The 12856-nt window shown below is 37.0% G+C and overlaps 1 protein-coding gene across 10 annotated transcripts in view; it reads left to right on the forward strand.

The window, feature by feature from the left end:
- MBD2 (methyl-CpG binding domain protein 2) overlaps nt 1–12856 on the forward strand; it is a 73943-nt gene that overhangs the window by 21409 nt on the left and 39678 nt on the right. The window contains exon 3 of one of the 10 annotated variants that reach the window (XM_045378137.3): nt 502–12093. The exons of 8 other annotated variants lie outside the window; for them this stretch is intronic. In XM_045378137.3, coding sequence (XP_045234072.1) covers nt 502–708 — 207 coding nt within the window. In that variant the 3' untranslated portion in view covers nt 709–12093. Of the gene's footprint in view, nt 1–477; nt 12094–12856 lie in introns of those variants that run through there. One more of the 10 variants, XM_074022689.1, reaches the window with a different exon arrangement.

The following is a 12856-nucleotide window of genomic DNA, read 5'->3' on the forward strand; positions in this document are numbered from 1 at the left end:
ACCTTGCATTGGTTTTCATAGGGACATTGGCAGGTCCTTTGTTTAGAGAGGCAGAGTGGAAGAGAAGGCTAAATTGCCTCTATATTCCTTAACTATGGGGTGGATTTGAGTTGGTCATTATGAAGATGTTAAGAAAGGTAAGAATAGCAGTAGACGGGGAGCCCAAGTTAGCAAAAGTTAGGATCTTGTGTGTGTATAAATCACTGTGATTTCAGCTTCAGGAAACCTTTATTCTGGGGTTACTTTGCTTCTTAAATGTACAGAGGAAAATTCAGGTTTATGTTTCTAAAATTGCCATCTTAAAACACAGTGCTGGGTACCTATGAAAGGGGCTTCAATATTTATGAAATGAAGAGTACTTTCAGATTACTGTTCTGTACCAGAACCACAGTTTAGTTACGTTAAGTGTAATGTGCAGATTTATTTTTCTGACACTTAACGTTTCATCAAAAACCAAACACTAATTCATCTCTTCAGTTTGTGTGCACCTTTCTGCTCTAGCTGCGCTGGAACGCTCATCGTCCTGCACCATGGCATGTGCTTTCAAGACTCTGCTTGCTCATGCGCTGTTTGCTCTGCTTGGAATGTGCTTACCCCTTTCCCCTTCATCTGGTGAACTCCTACTCGTCCAAGACCCAGCTCCGTTGTCTCCATCTCTGGGAAGCCTTCCCTGCATACTCCAGGCAGAACCAATCCTTTCCTCCATAATGCTTCCCTGGTGCTTTGCCATTGTGTTTGTGACTTGTTTGTCTGCTTTAGCTAGACTGTGAGCTCCATGAGGGCAAGGACCATGCCTGTTTTTGTTTTTGTCTTATGTAGCCAAAGCCTAGCACACTGTAGGTACTTAATAAATATTGCTTTATGTTTATTTGATTTACCATCCACCTCATTTCAGAAGTGTATAGTGGTAATTAATGTTTATTAAATAAATAAATATACTATACATTATTTTGGAAATGCCTTTCATTTTCATTGTTTTCTGAAGCTTTCTGCATGAATTTTTGGAGGCATGGTCTTTTTGCATGTGATTTTATTTAGATGGTCAGAAAGTGGAGCTTTGCATTTTAAAAAATAAGTTCTCTTTGAAAGTAACACCAACAACATATTAGGTAGCTCTATAAAGCAGAAAATGTATTTGTGGCTAGTTAAGTAATAACTGTATTATATCTTTTTTATGATAGTACAGTGTAAAGAAAGCTAAGAGCTTTAAAGTAATTAATAGAAATCTGAGGTAAGAGTGGTTGTAAATCTGGCTTCAGTACATTGTTGTGTTTGTTTTGTTTTGTTTTGAGACAGAGTCTCGCTCTGTTGCCCAGGCTGGAGTGCAATGGGATGATTTTGGCTCACTGCAACCTCTGCCTCCCAAGTTCAAGCGATTCTCTCTTCCTCAGCCTCCCGAGTAGCCGGGATTACAGGCACCAACCACCACGCCCGGCTAATTTTTGTATTTTTAGTAGAGATGGGGTTTTGTAATGTTGGCCAGGCTGGTCTCGAACTCCTGACCTCAGGTGATCTACCCATCTCGGCCTCCCAAAGTGCTGGGATTACAGGCGTGAGACACCATGCCCAGCACGTTCTGTTTTTTAAACTCTTATCTTGAAAGAATTAGAGCTTTAATTGACAAAATAAACTTTGAAACAGGCTAAATTATAATTTAAGTAATTATAAGCTATGATTTTAACATATTTTCCACATCAGAGGTGAATTACTGGTGATGAATAATATCTTTAGGTATGATTGGAAAGATGTCTTTTTTTTTTTTTTTTTTTTGAGACGGAGTCTCGCTCTGTCGCCCAGGCTGGAGTGCAGTGGCACCCTCTCGTTCACTGCAAGCTCTGCCTCCCACGTTCATGCCATTCTCCTGCCTCAGCCTTCTGAGTAGCTGGGAATACAGGTGCCCGCCACCACGCCTGGCTAATTTTTTGTATTTTTAGTAGAGACAGGGTTTCACCGTGTTAGCCAGGATGGTCTCCATTCCTGACCTCGTGATCTGCCTGCCTTGACCTGCCAAAGTGCTGGGATTACAGGTGTGAGCCACTGCGCCCGGCCAGAAAGATATCTTTTTAAGAACTCTGCAGAGTGGTTTTAAATTCTTTTAGGATGGGAGAGTAGGGTGAAGGGGGCATTGTTTTTAGTCTCTACTACAATTTTTGCAGTACCTATTTCAGATATCTCAAACTCAATCTTAACCTTACCCTGAAAATCGATTCCATTCTTGATTACATTATATCTTATTGATTTTCTTGACTGCCATAATTATTTCCAACCACCACCTCCATCTCTTCAACTGACATTGTTGAAATATCAAGAAGGTTACTGAAGATACTCCATTAGGTTAATGGAAAAAGACTAGAGAAAGATTTGGAAGTCATCGGCACAGTTTGTATTTGAAGTCATGAGCAGGTTTCTCAGACCTTAAAGGGAAAAGTTACAGAGCAGCATATCCAGGGGAACATTCTGTGATGACGGGACTCTTTTCAGCCACAGGTGACTGTTGAGTGCTTGACATGTGGCTAGTCTGACTGAATAACTCAATTTTTAGTTTTACTTTAAAATTAAATAGCCAGATGTACCTAGTCAGTGTCAAACAGCACGGCTCCAGAGCTTTGCCTCTCAATATGCAAACAAAAACCAAACCTTTGCTTCAAAAGCTAAATATTGTTTAGGCATTTATGTTTGGTTTTTCAAAGAGGAGATGTTGCGGGGTTTCATAGATGTGACTGTTAACATTTTTAGCAGGGAACTGGGAGGAGAGGCGAGATGATATTAAAATTTAATTGGAGACACTCTAGGATAAAGAAGAATACAGTGATTCTAAGTGCAAGAATACAGTGATTCTAAGTGCAAGATATGTTTAGAGAACTTCAAGTAGCTTGGTTTGTCACTGGAAGTTTATTTTAGTGTTTTAGATGTATAAACATACTGAATTTGTGTTTCTAGGTCTTAACATCAAATGTTTTATAAATTAAATCTACAAAACTAATAAAATTCAATTCCCTAACATTAATTTAATGTGACATATGACATATTTTATAAATTGCTTACAATATGAATATGGTATGGAACAAATTATTTTTTAGTTTTGCTTGACAATACTACAGGTATCTTGGAAAGGCTCAGTTCTTTCATCACATTTCTCTATTCACCCAAATTGGATACATTTGAAAATAAAGAACATCATATTCTCTTGAGTGGAATCAGTTGTGTGTTAAGTCTGCCATTATTTATTTCTCATGAATGATCTTGGTTTAAGGTGGTAGTATGTTATTGTGAGTATAAACACATATTTGGATAGGTATATGGCTGTATGCTAGGTTTTCAGTCACATGATCTAGAAAGTACTTGTTTTAATTATCCTCAACAATAATAAAACATTTTGTGGAGAGCTCATCTATCTTGGTGGCAATTTCTGTGTAGTTTGAGAAACTTAGTGGTGATGATAAGAATCAGATTTGGGTATATAGAATGGGGCACAGTATGGAGACTGGATTTGGGAAGGGATGAAACTAGAAGTAGGGAGAATAGTTGGGCTGTTGAAGTCTAGAAAAATAAAGATGGCCTGAATTAATCCTGTGGCAGAAAGTATGGAAAGGTGAGACTTGAGAAATTAGATAGAAGTACCTGATGGTTACAGAAAGAATTGATGCATGCAACAATTCTGGCTTTGGTCACTTGGGGCAGGGAGTCAGGGGATAGGGGAATAAGGGCAAGTTTTGGGGGTGGAGTGGGGAAGATCGAGTTAAAATAGTTTTGTTTCTTGGACTTCCAAAATGATCTTGGAGACCCCCAGGAATTCTCAGATCACACTTTGAAAACTCCTTTGACAGTGTTTTTGTCATTGATAATGCCCAAAATAAGGACAAACGAAGTGTATCTTGTCACTCTGTAGGCCCATGGATTAAATGAATAAATGAATTTTGTAGAGAGTAAGAGGACCTTCCAGAAAAGAAATAGGAGAATCAAGAGAATGTAGTGTTACAACAGCCTGGAAAACAAGACTTTTGTTAGAGATCAGGGAGGATAAAGACTTGTCTAGCCATTGGATTTCTAAATTATGAAGCAACTGGTGACTTTACATTACCAGTTTCAATGGATAGAAAGAATAAGTCCTATTTAGAATTCCAGAAAGTTTCTGGGAAATGGGAGACTAGAAAAACAATGTGCCTGTTCTTTCAGATGTTTTAAAATTTTATTATTTGGTTAAGTGATTTGGGCACATAGTGAAAAGGATACTCAGTGAAAAATGTCTCTCTCTCTCCTGTCTTTCAGTCCCAGTCCTCTTCTTTAGAGGAAACTTGTTAATGAGGCTTTTTGTATGTCTGGCTAGAGCTTATATGCATTTATGAACATGTACACATACATGCATTTTTACCCCTTTCCACAAAAATGGTTGGACTACTGTCAAACTTGAATGAGAAGTGGAAGAGAGAAGACAATATTCAGAAGAGAATGCATGATCAGAGAATGTTATGGTTATTTTTCCTTTAAAGGTTTAAAGAGGTCAGCTTGGAAGGAACCAGTAGGCAGAGAGGTTGCTAATCTGGGTGACCATGCCTCAGAAAGACCTCCAGGAACCTTTGAATCGTGTGCAATTTTTGTGTGTGTACATTTTATTGTTGAGACAGGGTCTCACTTTCTTGCCCAGGGGGAAGTGCAGTGGTGCGATCACAGCTCACTCAGCGTTGACCTCCTGGGCTCAGATGATCCTCCTATCTCAGCCTCCTGAGTAGCTGGGACTACAGGCGCAGGCCACCACTCCTGGCTAACGTTTTGTGTTTTTTGTGGTGACAGGATTTCACCATGTTGCATAGGCTGGTCTCAAACTCCTGAGCTCAAGTGATCCACCTGCCTTGGCTTCCAAAGTGCTGGGATTACAGGCGTGAGCCACAGCATCCAGCCTTGTGTACATTTCTCCAAGAGAGAGCTTATTTTCCTCAAATTCTCAATGGAATCTGTAACTGAAAACCACTTTTTTAAAAGCAGGAGAAGGAGCTCGGCAGAAGATGTGAGGGAGTAGGTGAAGAGCCAGGTCACTTGCTGCAGCTCAGAATAGGCATTTGTTTGACTATGGATTTTGCAGTTATTGAAGTAATGCCGTACTGGACTGACTTATTTCTGCCTGAGGTACTTCATGGCCAGTTAATTACAATCAGAGCCCTGTGATAGGACCCTTCTGATGACCAGCTCCTGGTAGGGCCTATAGTGTGGTAAGAACTGCCTCTTGGCTTCTACCTTCCTAGGATTCCTCCATCCTAACCGAAAACAAAGACTTCATTTATTCCACCAACATTCCTGACCTATGGAGAAAGTAAAATTGTTGCCAAAGATACTGATATCCTGTTTGTCAGTTATTAAAGTCTTGCTCAACGGAGTGTTTTCTGGTCTCTGCAGATAAAGTTGGGGACAGGGAAGGGGAATGAATAGGTCGTAGGTGATAAGTCTAGCATTTCTAGGCCCTAAAGTCCCTCCAAGGGATAAGTGCGGGCCACTGTTGAATACAGGTTTCTACTAATTGGATGCTGAAATCAAAAGTGGAATTGAGGAGCAAGTAGCTGTTGTAGGATGATGCTGCTGCTGATGATGATGATAATGATGATGCTCTAGACACGTGCCCGTGGAGATAGAAGTGGACAGATTCTAAATCTCTTTTGAAAATAGAATTGACTGGTTTTGCTGATGAATTGTGTATAGAGCATAACAGAAAAAGAGTACTTAAGGGTGAGTTCTTGGTTTTTAGATTAAGTGAGTAGACAGAGGTGCCATTTACTGAGGTCACTTTAGGGAAATAATTTATGTGAGTAAATAAAATCAATTTTAAATATTCAACATTTGAGGTGCTATACAAAAACCAGAAGGAGAAGCTTTCCCCGTGGAGGGAGTAGCCAGTATAAATTCTCTAAGGAAGGATGCACTCATCATGTGAAGACAAAAAGGCCAGGTTTGCTGGAGCTTAGTGAGTGGAGGAGTATTACTAGGTGAGGTTAAAGTAGGCAAGCCTGGTAATAGGGCTGTGCCAGCCAGCATAAGGAATAGTATAGAATGCTGTCTGAGGGTTTTATGTAGGGAGAAGTATGACTGCTTTGACTGTGTATGGAAAACAGAGTTACAGAAGTGAAAGTCGGAGACCGGTTAGGAAGCTGTTGTATTTGTCCAGGTGGGGATGATGGTGACTTGGACAGTACTGGTTTAATGAATGAATAAAGGAAGAAAGGGTAAGATGTAGCAAAAGACCGTAGAACTAATTCATGTTCTCTTGTTCAAAGAGCTAATTTTTCTCAAATACAGAAATATTTTTAGTAAGTGAATACATAAAGGATATTTAGCTGATATTCTTTACCTAATGAAGATAATCAGGTTATTAGCTATTAATAATAGTACTGTTCCATCCTTTTGGCTAATTTGAGTCATGTAGATATTGATTGGATAGAGATTGCTAGGAAGCAAAGAGTGAACAAAAGAATGTTATTAGCCATGTTAGCAAATGGGCTTGCTGATGAGAATGATTTTTTCAGTATGATACCAGCTTTATTATATTATAAACTAGTGCTTCAAATGTGTCTGAGTGTGATAGAACTTTTTGAGAGGGCCTGGACTTGGCTATAGTGATAATCATGAAGGTAGATTCGGAAACAGAGTTGTCCATGATATGGCTTTAACAAGCTTTGTTTAGTATGCCCAGGTGTTAACAAAACTTTTGTAGGTCCTGAAGAGTTAAGCTAACTTGTAGGCTCCAGGTTGGCAATAGAATTAAGCCCTACAGAAAACCATTTGTGTCACTATTTCCATAGTTCTCCCAGTATGTGTACATAGCTAATGCCAACTGAGAAGTAAAGGAGATGATTAATTCCATATAATAACTGTCTGAGTTTGAGTAGGACTGTTCTAGGATATCTGGTTGAAACTCTCTGGCATTTTTGGTGATGTCTGTTAATGATCTTACATTAACTAAAGCTCCAGTAAGTTATTTTTCAAGCAGAACTCTTCAAAACTTGTTTCCTTGATGAATTGTAATCATCCTTCTGTGAACAGGTGTAGTCCTTTTTAATGAGCTCAAAGTATACTCCATCCATCCTATTAATATTTTAATATGCCATTGATCTCCTTTAAAAAAATCTTGTTCCCCACATAGGATATTAGACTAAGTAGATTTTCTGCATAAACATCATGGGTACCAGATAATTTTTTCTTTACTTTTTGTAAAAACCTATGAAATTGCATAAATTAGTGAATATACTAGAAACCACTAAATTGTACATTTTAAAATGATGAGTTTTATGGTATGTGAATTATATTAAAAACTTATGAAGAATTGTAAGGCACTTTCCATTGTTGGCATTTGATTTTGTGGAAAGACATTCACTATGGACTACTGTATATATTCTCGAGCAAATCTCCAATTACTTTTTGAGAATAGCCTTGATTTGACCTAAAGGTATCACTCAGGCACACCTTTGTTTGAACCAGGGGATACCTTTATTTCTGGGAAAACTTTAACAGGTTAAATTTCTAAATTTTAATAGCATGTTCAATAACCTGTTTAGGTTAAAGAAATAACTGCTATTTATTTAGAATTTGTACCAACATGACTATATTATAAACTATAAACTTGTTTTATTAAAGGCTGAATTTTTTTCTTTTTTTAAATGACTATATATAGATGGTCCAGTCAGTGCCTGGCACATAGTAGGCACTCAATATTTGTTCAATGATCAACTGAATGAAAGCTGCATTTGTAGCAGCAGCAGCATAACATGCATTATCTCGTTTGATTTTTATAAGAATCTTATGCAGTAGCTATTATTACTCTCATTTACAGATGAGGAAACCGACCTTAGAGATACAGTCTTTGCTTCTCAAATTGGAGTATCTTTTGGGGGAGTGTGTGCGTGTATGCAAAAACCACAGAATTAAAATGACACTTGAATAATACTTGGAAGTGTCAGTTTTATTTGAACATTTTGGGTAGGTAGAGCAACATTTTTACCTTAAACATGGCTAATGTTTAAGGTAAAGTGCAAAATTTGTGTGAATTTTAAAGATAAAATGAGCTAGACTTGGACCCTAGAATATGTACAATTTGAACTGTCATAAAGCTTTATTTCAAAGTCATACTGAAAAAAAGTGGTATTTACAATATTGTATAGTATAAGTCCCTGGTGTTCAAACTATGCTGTGTGGAGGCTTTACATGATATTCATAGACGTCGATGGCTTTAAAGGAATCCATTTTGATATCTTTAAATTCCATGTACACTGTTTCCTTCAATTGATCTGAGAATGTAACCTGTGATAGAAGTACACATTATTTTTTCTGTAATTCTCCTTTATAGTCAACCTCCCATTTTACAGAACAGCATACTTCTCACTTGTATGCAATATTACCATGGTACAAAATGTTTGATATCATAAAGGGACAGTATGAGATACTGGATTGAGAACACGAATGACTCAGGAACAGTCAGTTCTTTCCACAAGTACAATTATTTGCTTTTAACAAAATTTAGAGGACTTTATGTAGATGTTGACTGATTTTTTAATTTTTTGATGGTTCACTGTTACATTCTATCATGTAACTCAAAAGGAGTTCAGAGAATTTGAATGACTTGGAATAAAATTCATTCTGTCTACTCATTTATGTGAACAACATTTCTCAGTGCTACATTTATGAAAAAGGGACACTAGGAATAGAATTGATGCTATAGCTTGTCCCATTCTAGCAATTAGTAATACACACTTGAGAATATAAAATTGTTTAAAAAATTATTTTCATTAAGCTACATATATATATATATACACACACAATAAATTTCTATATATATAATTATGTACTAAAAATTGTAATACTTTATTTTGGTCACATATATACTAATAATTGTAATAAACCAAAAGAAATTTGTTGTTTTATCACTAAGAGCTTTATGGTCACAGAAAGTGAAATAATTTCATGATATATAAATGATCAGTGAAAGATTATCAAGTTTAAAATAGGAAATAACTTTGGAAATGGAATTATTCAAAGAGCAAAGGGAATGAAAATTTATAACCATTGAAGAGTTTGTTCATATATCAATAGGTAATGGTGGGTACATTTAGATTCTGTTAGATGTAACAGTGCATTATTAAAGTATTAGCATTTAAATTACTTCTGGTAAGTGCATCCTTTGCAACTGATTACATTAAAATACGAAATATTCTTGCTGACTTTAAAATGCAGGTGGAGTATATATATTTTCAAATTTCTCATAAGGGGCAGAAATACAAAATTTTTTGACAACCACTGGCTTATGATACATGTTCTTCATATGCCTCTTTATTCTCTTGTATCCTTAATCACGTGAGATCACTGGAAGATTATACAATAATTAGGCCCTAGGTGCCAATAATTAGGCACCTTTACTGAGTTGTCCTTTAAGTCTTATGTTCTTGGTTTTTATGGAAAGTCACTAAAAAAGAAAAAAACATTTGAAATCTGCTTAATATTTGTTGTGAAGTTTAGTACCTTTATCCATTTTCTTCTAGAGTTAATACCTGGACATTTTTTGTTTTCCTCATTACTTGGTATGCGTCCTCCTTTCTGACCATGATATCTGTGTAATTGAATGTTTCTCTCTCTGCCCAGGCCCCTTGAAAATTCAGATCCACATTTGATGCTCAGCTCTAGTATCACTACTGATCTTTTCAAACAGATACCTGTTTTTTCCTTGTCCTTGATTTTCTGTTTTTAAAAATTAATTTTTGTGTATTTTGTCCTTTGGGAATGTACAAATGATATATCTCAGATACTTACTGGAAAGAGGAAGTAAAATTTTTAAAAATAAAGATTTATTTTATGTTCCTCCCTGCAACTAGGGGGATAAAATAGATCCTCAAGAACAATACTTTCAGCCTAATATACACATTATAAAATTTATTACATTTTGATTTGAGGACTAGTCTGTACATAGATTTTTCAAAAGTTGGAAACTTAGTTCTGATATTAGAATGTGTTTGCCAGTTTAATTTTGTAACAAAGAATTTCCGCTTCACTTTTTCTTATATTGAAGTTATAAGAAGATTGCGTATACATAAAAGCTTTAATCTTGTCCCATAAAAAAGTGTCTGGCTTTTAACTCCAAAGTTGATGGTAGATTGGTCCTTTAGATTCTAAACTAAACTGTAGAAAAAGACACACAACTGGGCATAAATTAATAGTGACTCAGGGCAGTCCTCAGGATAGAGGTAATAGAATTGACGGTTTCTGGGAAAACTAGTTAGTCCAGCTTTACAGATTACTCAGCTTCATGTGATACTGTTTTAGAAAACCAAATTAAAGACATTCTTTCTGTTGTCAGAGCTTCTAGGCCAGTTAAAAGGAGAAAAAATCCTAAAAACCAAAATAAGATTGAGTGAAGAATAATGCAGCATATTTTGAATAATGTCTCATTCTGTACCAGTGGGGAATGAACTGTCTCATTAGACAATGGAAGTTAGTTGTATATCTTAAGTATTTTAGCCAGGCTTTTCTTTTAATTTTTTTTATTGCACAGAAACATAAGTGAATGGAAAAACGCCCATCTTACCAGTGTAGCATCAATAGCATCAATAGTTTGACATATTCCATGCTTCCTTCCAGTCTTCATGGATTCAGGATTCATAGTTTAAAACAGTTTAGAGTAGTTCCTGCTGCCTCCAGTCATCCTTGGTAACAATGAGAATCTCACAGGTTTGAATATGTTTACTCATGCAGACAGTTGCAAATACTTCTGTGTGTCTACTGAGTAGACACGTGATGCCACCTTTGTTCTAATACCAGCAGAGTATATCATTCTTTATTAAGAACAAAGTCCAGGCACAGTGGCTCACATCTGTAATCCCAGCACTTTGGGAGGCTCAGGCAAGCAGATCACGAGGTCAAGAGATCAAGACCATGCTGGCCAACATGGTGAAACCCTGTCTCTACTAAAAATACAAAAATTAGCTGGGTGTGGTGGTGCATACCTGTAGTCCCAGCTACTCAGGAGGCTGAGGCAGGAGAATCGCTTGAACCCAGGAGGTGGAGGTTGCAGTGAGCCAAGATCGCGCCACCGCACTCCAGCCTGGTGACAGAGCGAGACTCCATCTCAAAAACAAAAACATTAAAAGCCAAACAAGGTATCATTTAGTGATACATATTGATTATACCTAATTAGTGACAAGAAGCTCCCTCTAAACATTTATGTGTGAAGCTGCTTAAGGACTGAATATTGCCTGTTGTCATTAATAGGTTGGATGACTTCATTTAGGGCCTCCAAATGGTCTAGATGTCATATATCAGAGGTGTTCAAACTTTCTTTGCATCACAGAATGACCAGGAGAGTATTTAAAATGCATACTCCTGAGCCTCACACTTTGTAGAGTTGGCAACCTAAGTGGTTACTTTGCAGCTTGTCAGCCAAATTTGCACATTTTATATATTTTTTGACAATCCATAAAGATAAAGCTAAATACCTTAGAAATAATACTGTTAGAGTCATGTAAGATGAGTATATCTTTTAAAGGTAAGCAGAGACACTGGGGGAAAAATGAGATAAAGGAATGACAGGATTGCCCAATATAAACAGAGAGGAGGGCTGTGTTGTGTGGGGAGGTGTAGAGGTGAGGACACATTTAATAGTGGATCTAAAGAATACTGTAATTGTAATAGTTGTCAGATTATTGTGAGGCTTATCTTTCTAGGCATGCTGATGTTCTTCAAGTAGAGGTCACAAACTCAGTGCCTATAGGGCCCAGACAGGTAATGCAAATATGAGTTGTTGAGGAATGTTGCAACAGGAGACCCCGAGGCCACTACTGGAGAGCCATTTCTAACCAGTCACAGCCTATTGTTGCCAAACCAAGTCCAGTATTTCTAGATCTTTCAGTTTTTAAGAGAAGCTAGAATTCTGGATTTTATATGAAAACTCTAGATTTTTAGGTGCTGACTTAATTTATTAAAGGCACTAAAAAATGAACACTCATCTCTGGGTTGGACTTGATCCACCTGTGATCAAGTTGCAATCTTTGTTGTAGAGCTGTGCTTCTCCAGGTGTGGTCCCGCGCATAGCAGCATCAATAACACCTGAGACCTTAATAGAAATGCAAAGTCCTAGGCCTTATCTCGGACCTGCCGAAAGCCCAGTGCCAGGGGTGAGACTCAGTCATCTGTGTTTTAACAAGCCCTCTGGGTGATTCTGATGCATGCTCAGGTTTGAGAACCCCTGTTTTGGAGCATGGAAGTTGACACTACAGTTTCTATGTGGGGTAGTAGTAAAGTTCATCAAATATCCTGTAACTATCAAAAATATATCAGCTGTATTTTGTTTTCGGTATATGTAACTTCATCTTTTTTCCCAGAATCTCAGAAAACACAATAATTGTGTTTTCTCCCTTTTCTTTCTTGTTAAGAATATTGCAAATTAACTTAATAGCAATTCTGGTCACATTTTGACCTCATTGGAACACATCTTAGATTTTATTGATTGATTGATTAAAACTAGGTAAATAAGTTATGTGGCTTTATGAAGCTTCAGTGTTAAGTCTCCTTTAAAAGTATTAAATATAATATTCAGTAAGTCCTCACTTAATGTTGTTGATAGGTTCTCGGAAACTGATTTTTAGCCATATGATTTGTAATGAAACATATTTACTCTAGGCTAATTGATATAAACAAAAATTAAGTTCCTGTGGCATATTTCTGGTCACAAAACATCCCAAACTTCTAAATAAAGACCAAAACACTTCTAATGATAAACACTGAAATTAATGTGAGCTCTCCACACATTTAAGAAAGATTAATATAAACAAGATTATTATTCACCCACTGATTCCAGTTCAGGGTCGTGGGTGGCCAGAGCCTCTCC

This window comes from Macaca fascicularis, chromosome 18 (genome assembly GCF_037993035.2).
Source record: "Macaca fascicularis isolate 582-1 chromosome 18, T2T-MFA8v1.1".
In the NCBI taxonomy this organism is placed as follows: Eukaryota; Metazoa; Chordata; class Mammalia; order Primates; family Cercopithecidae; genus Macaca; species Macaca fascicularis.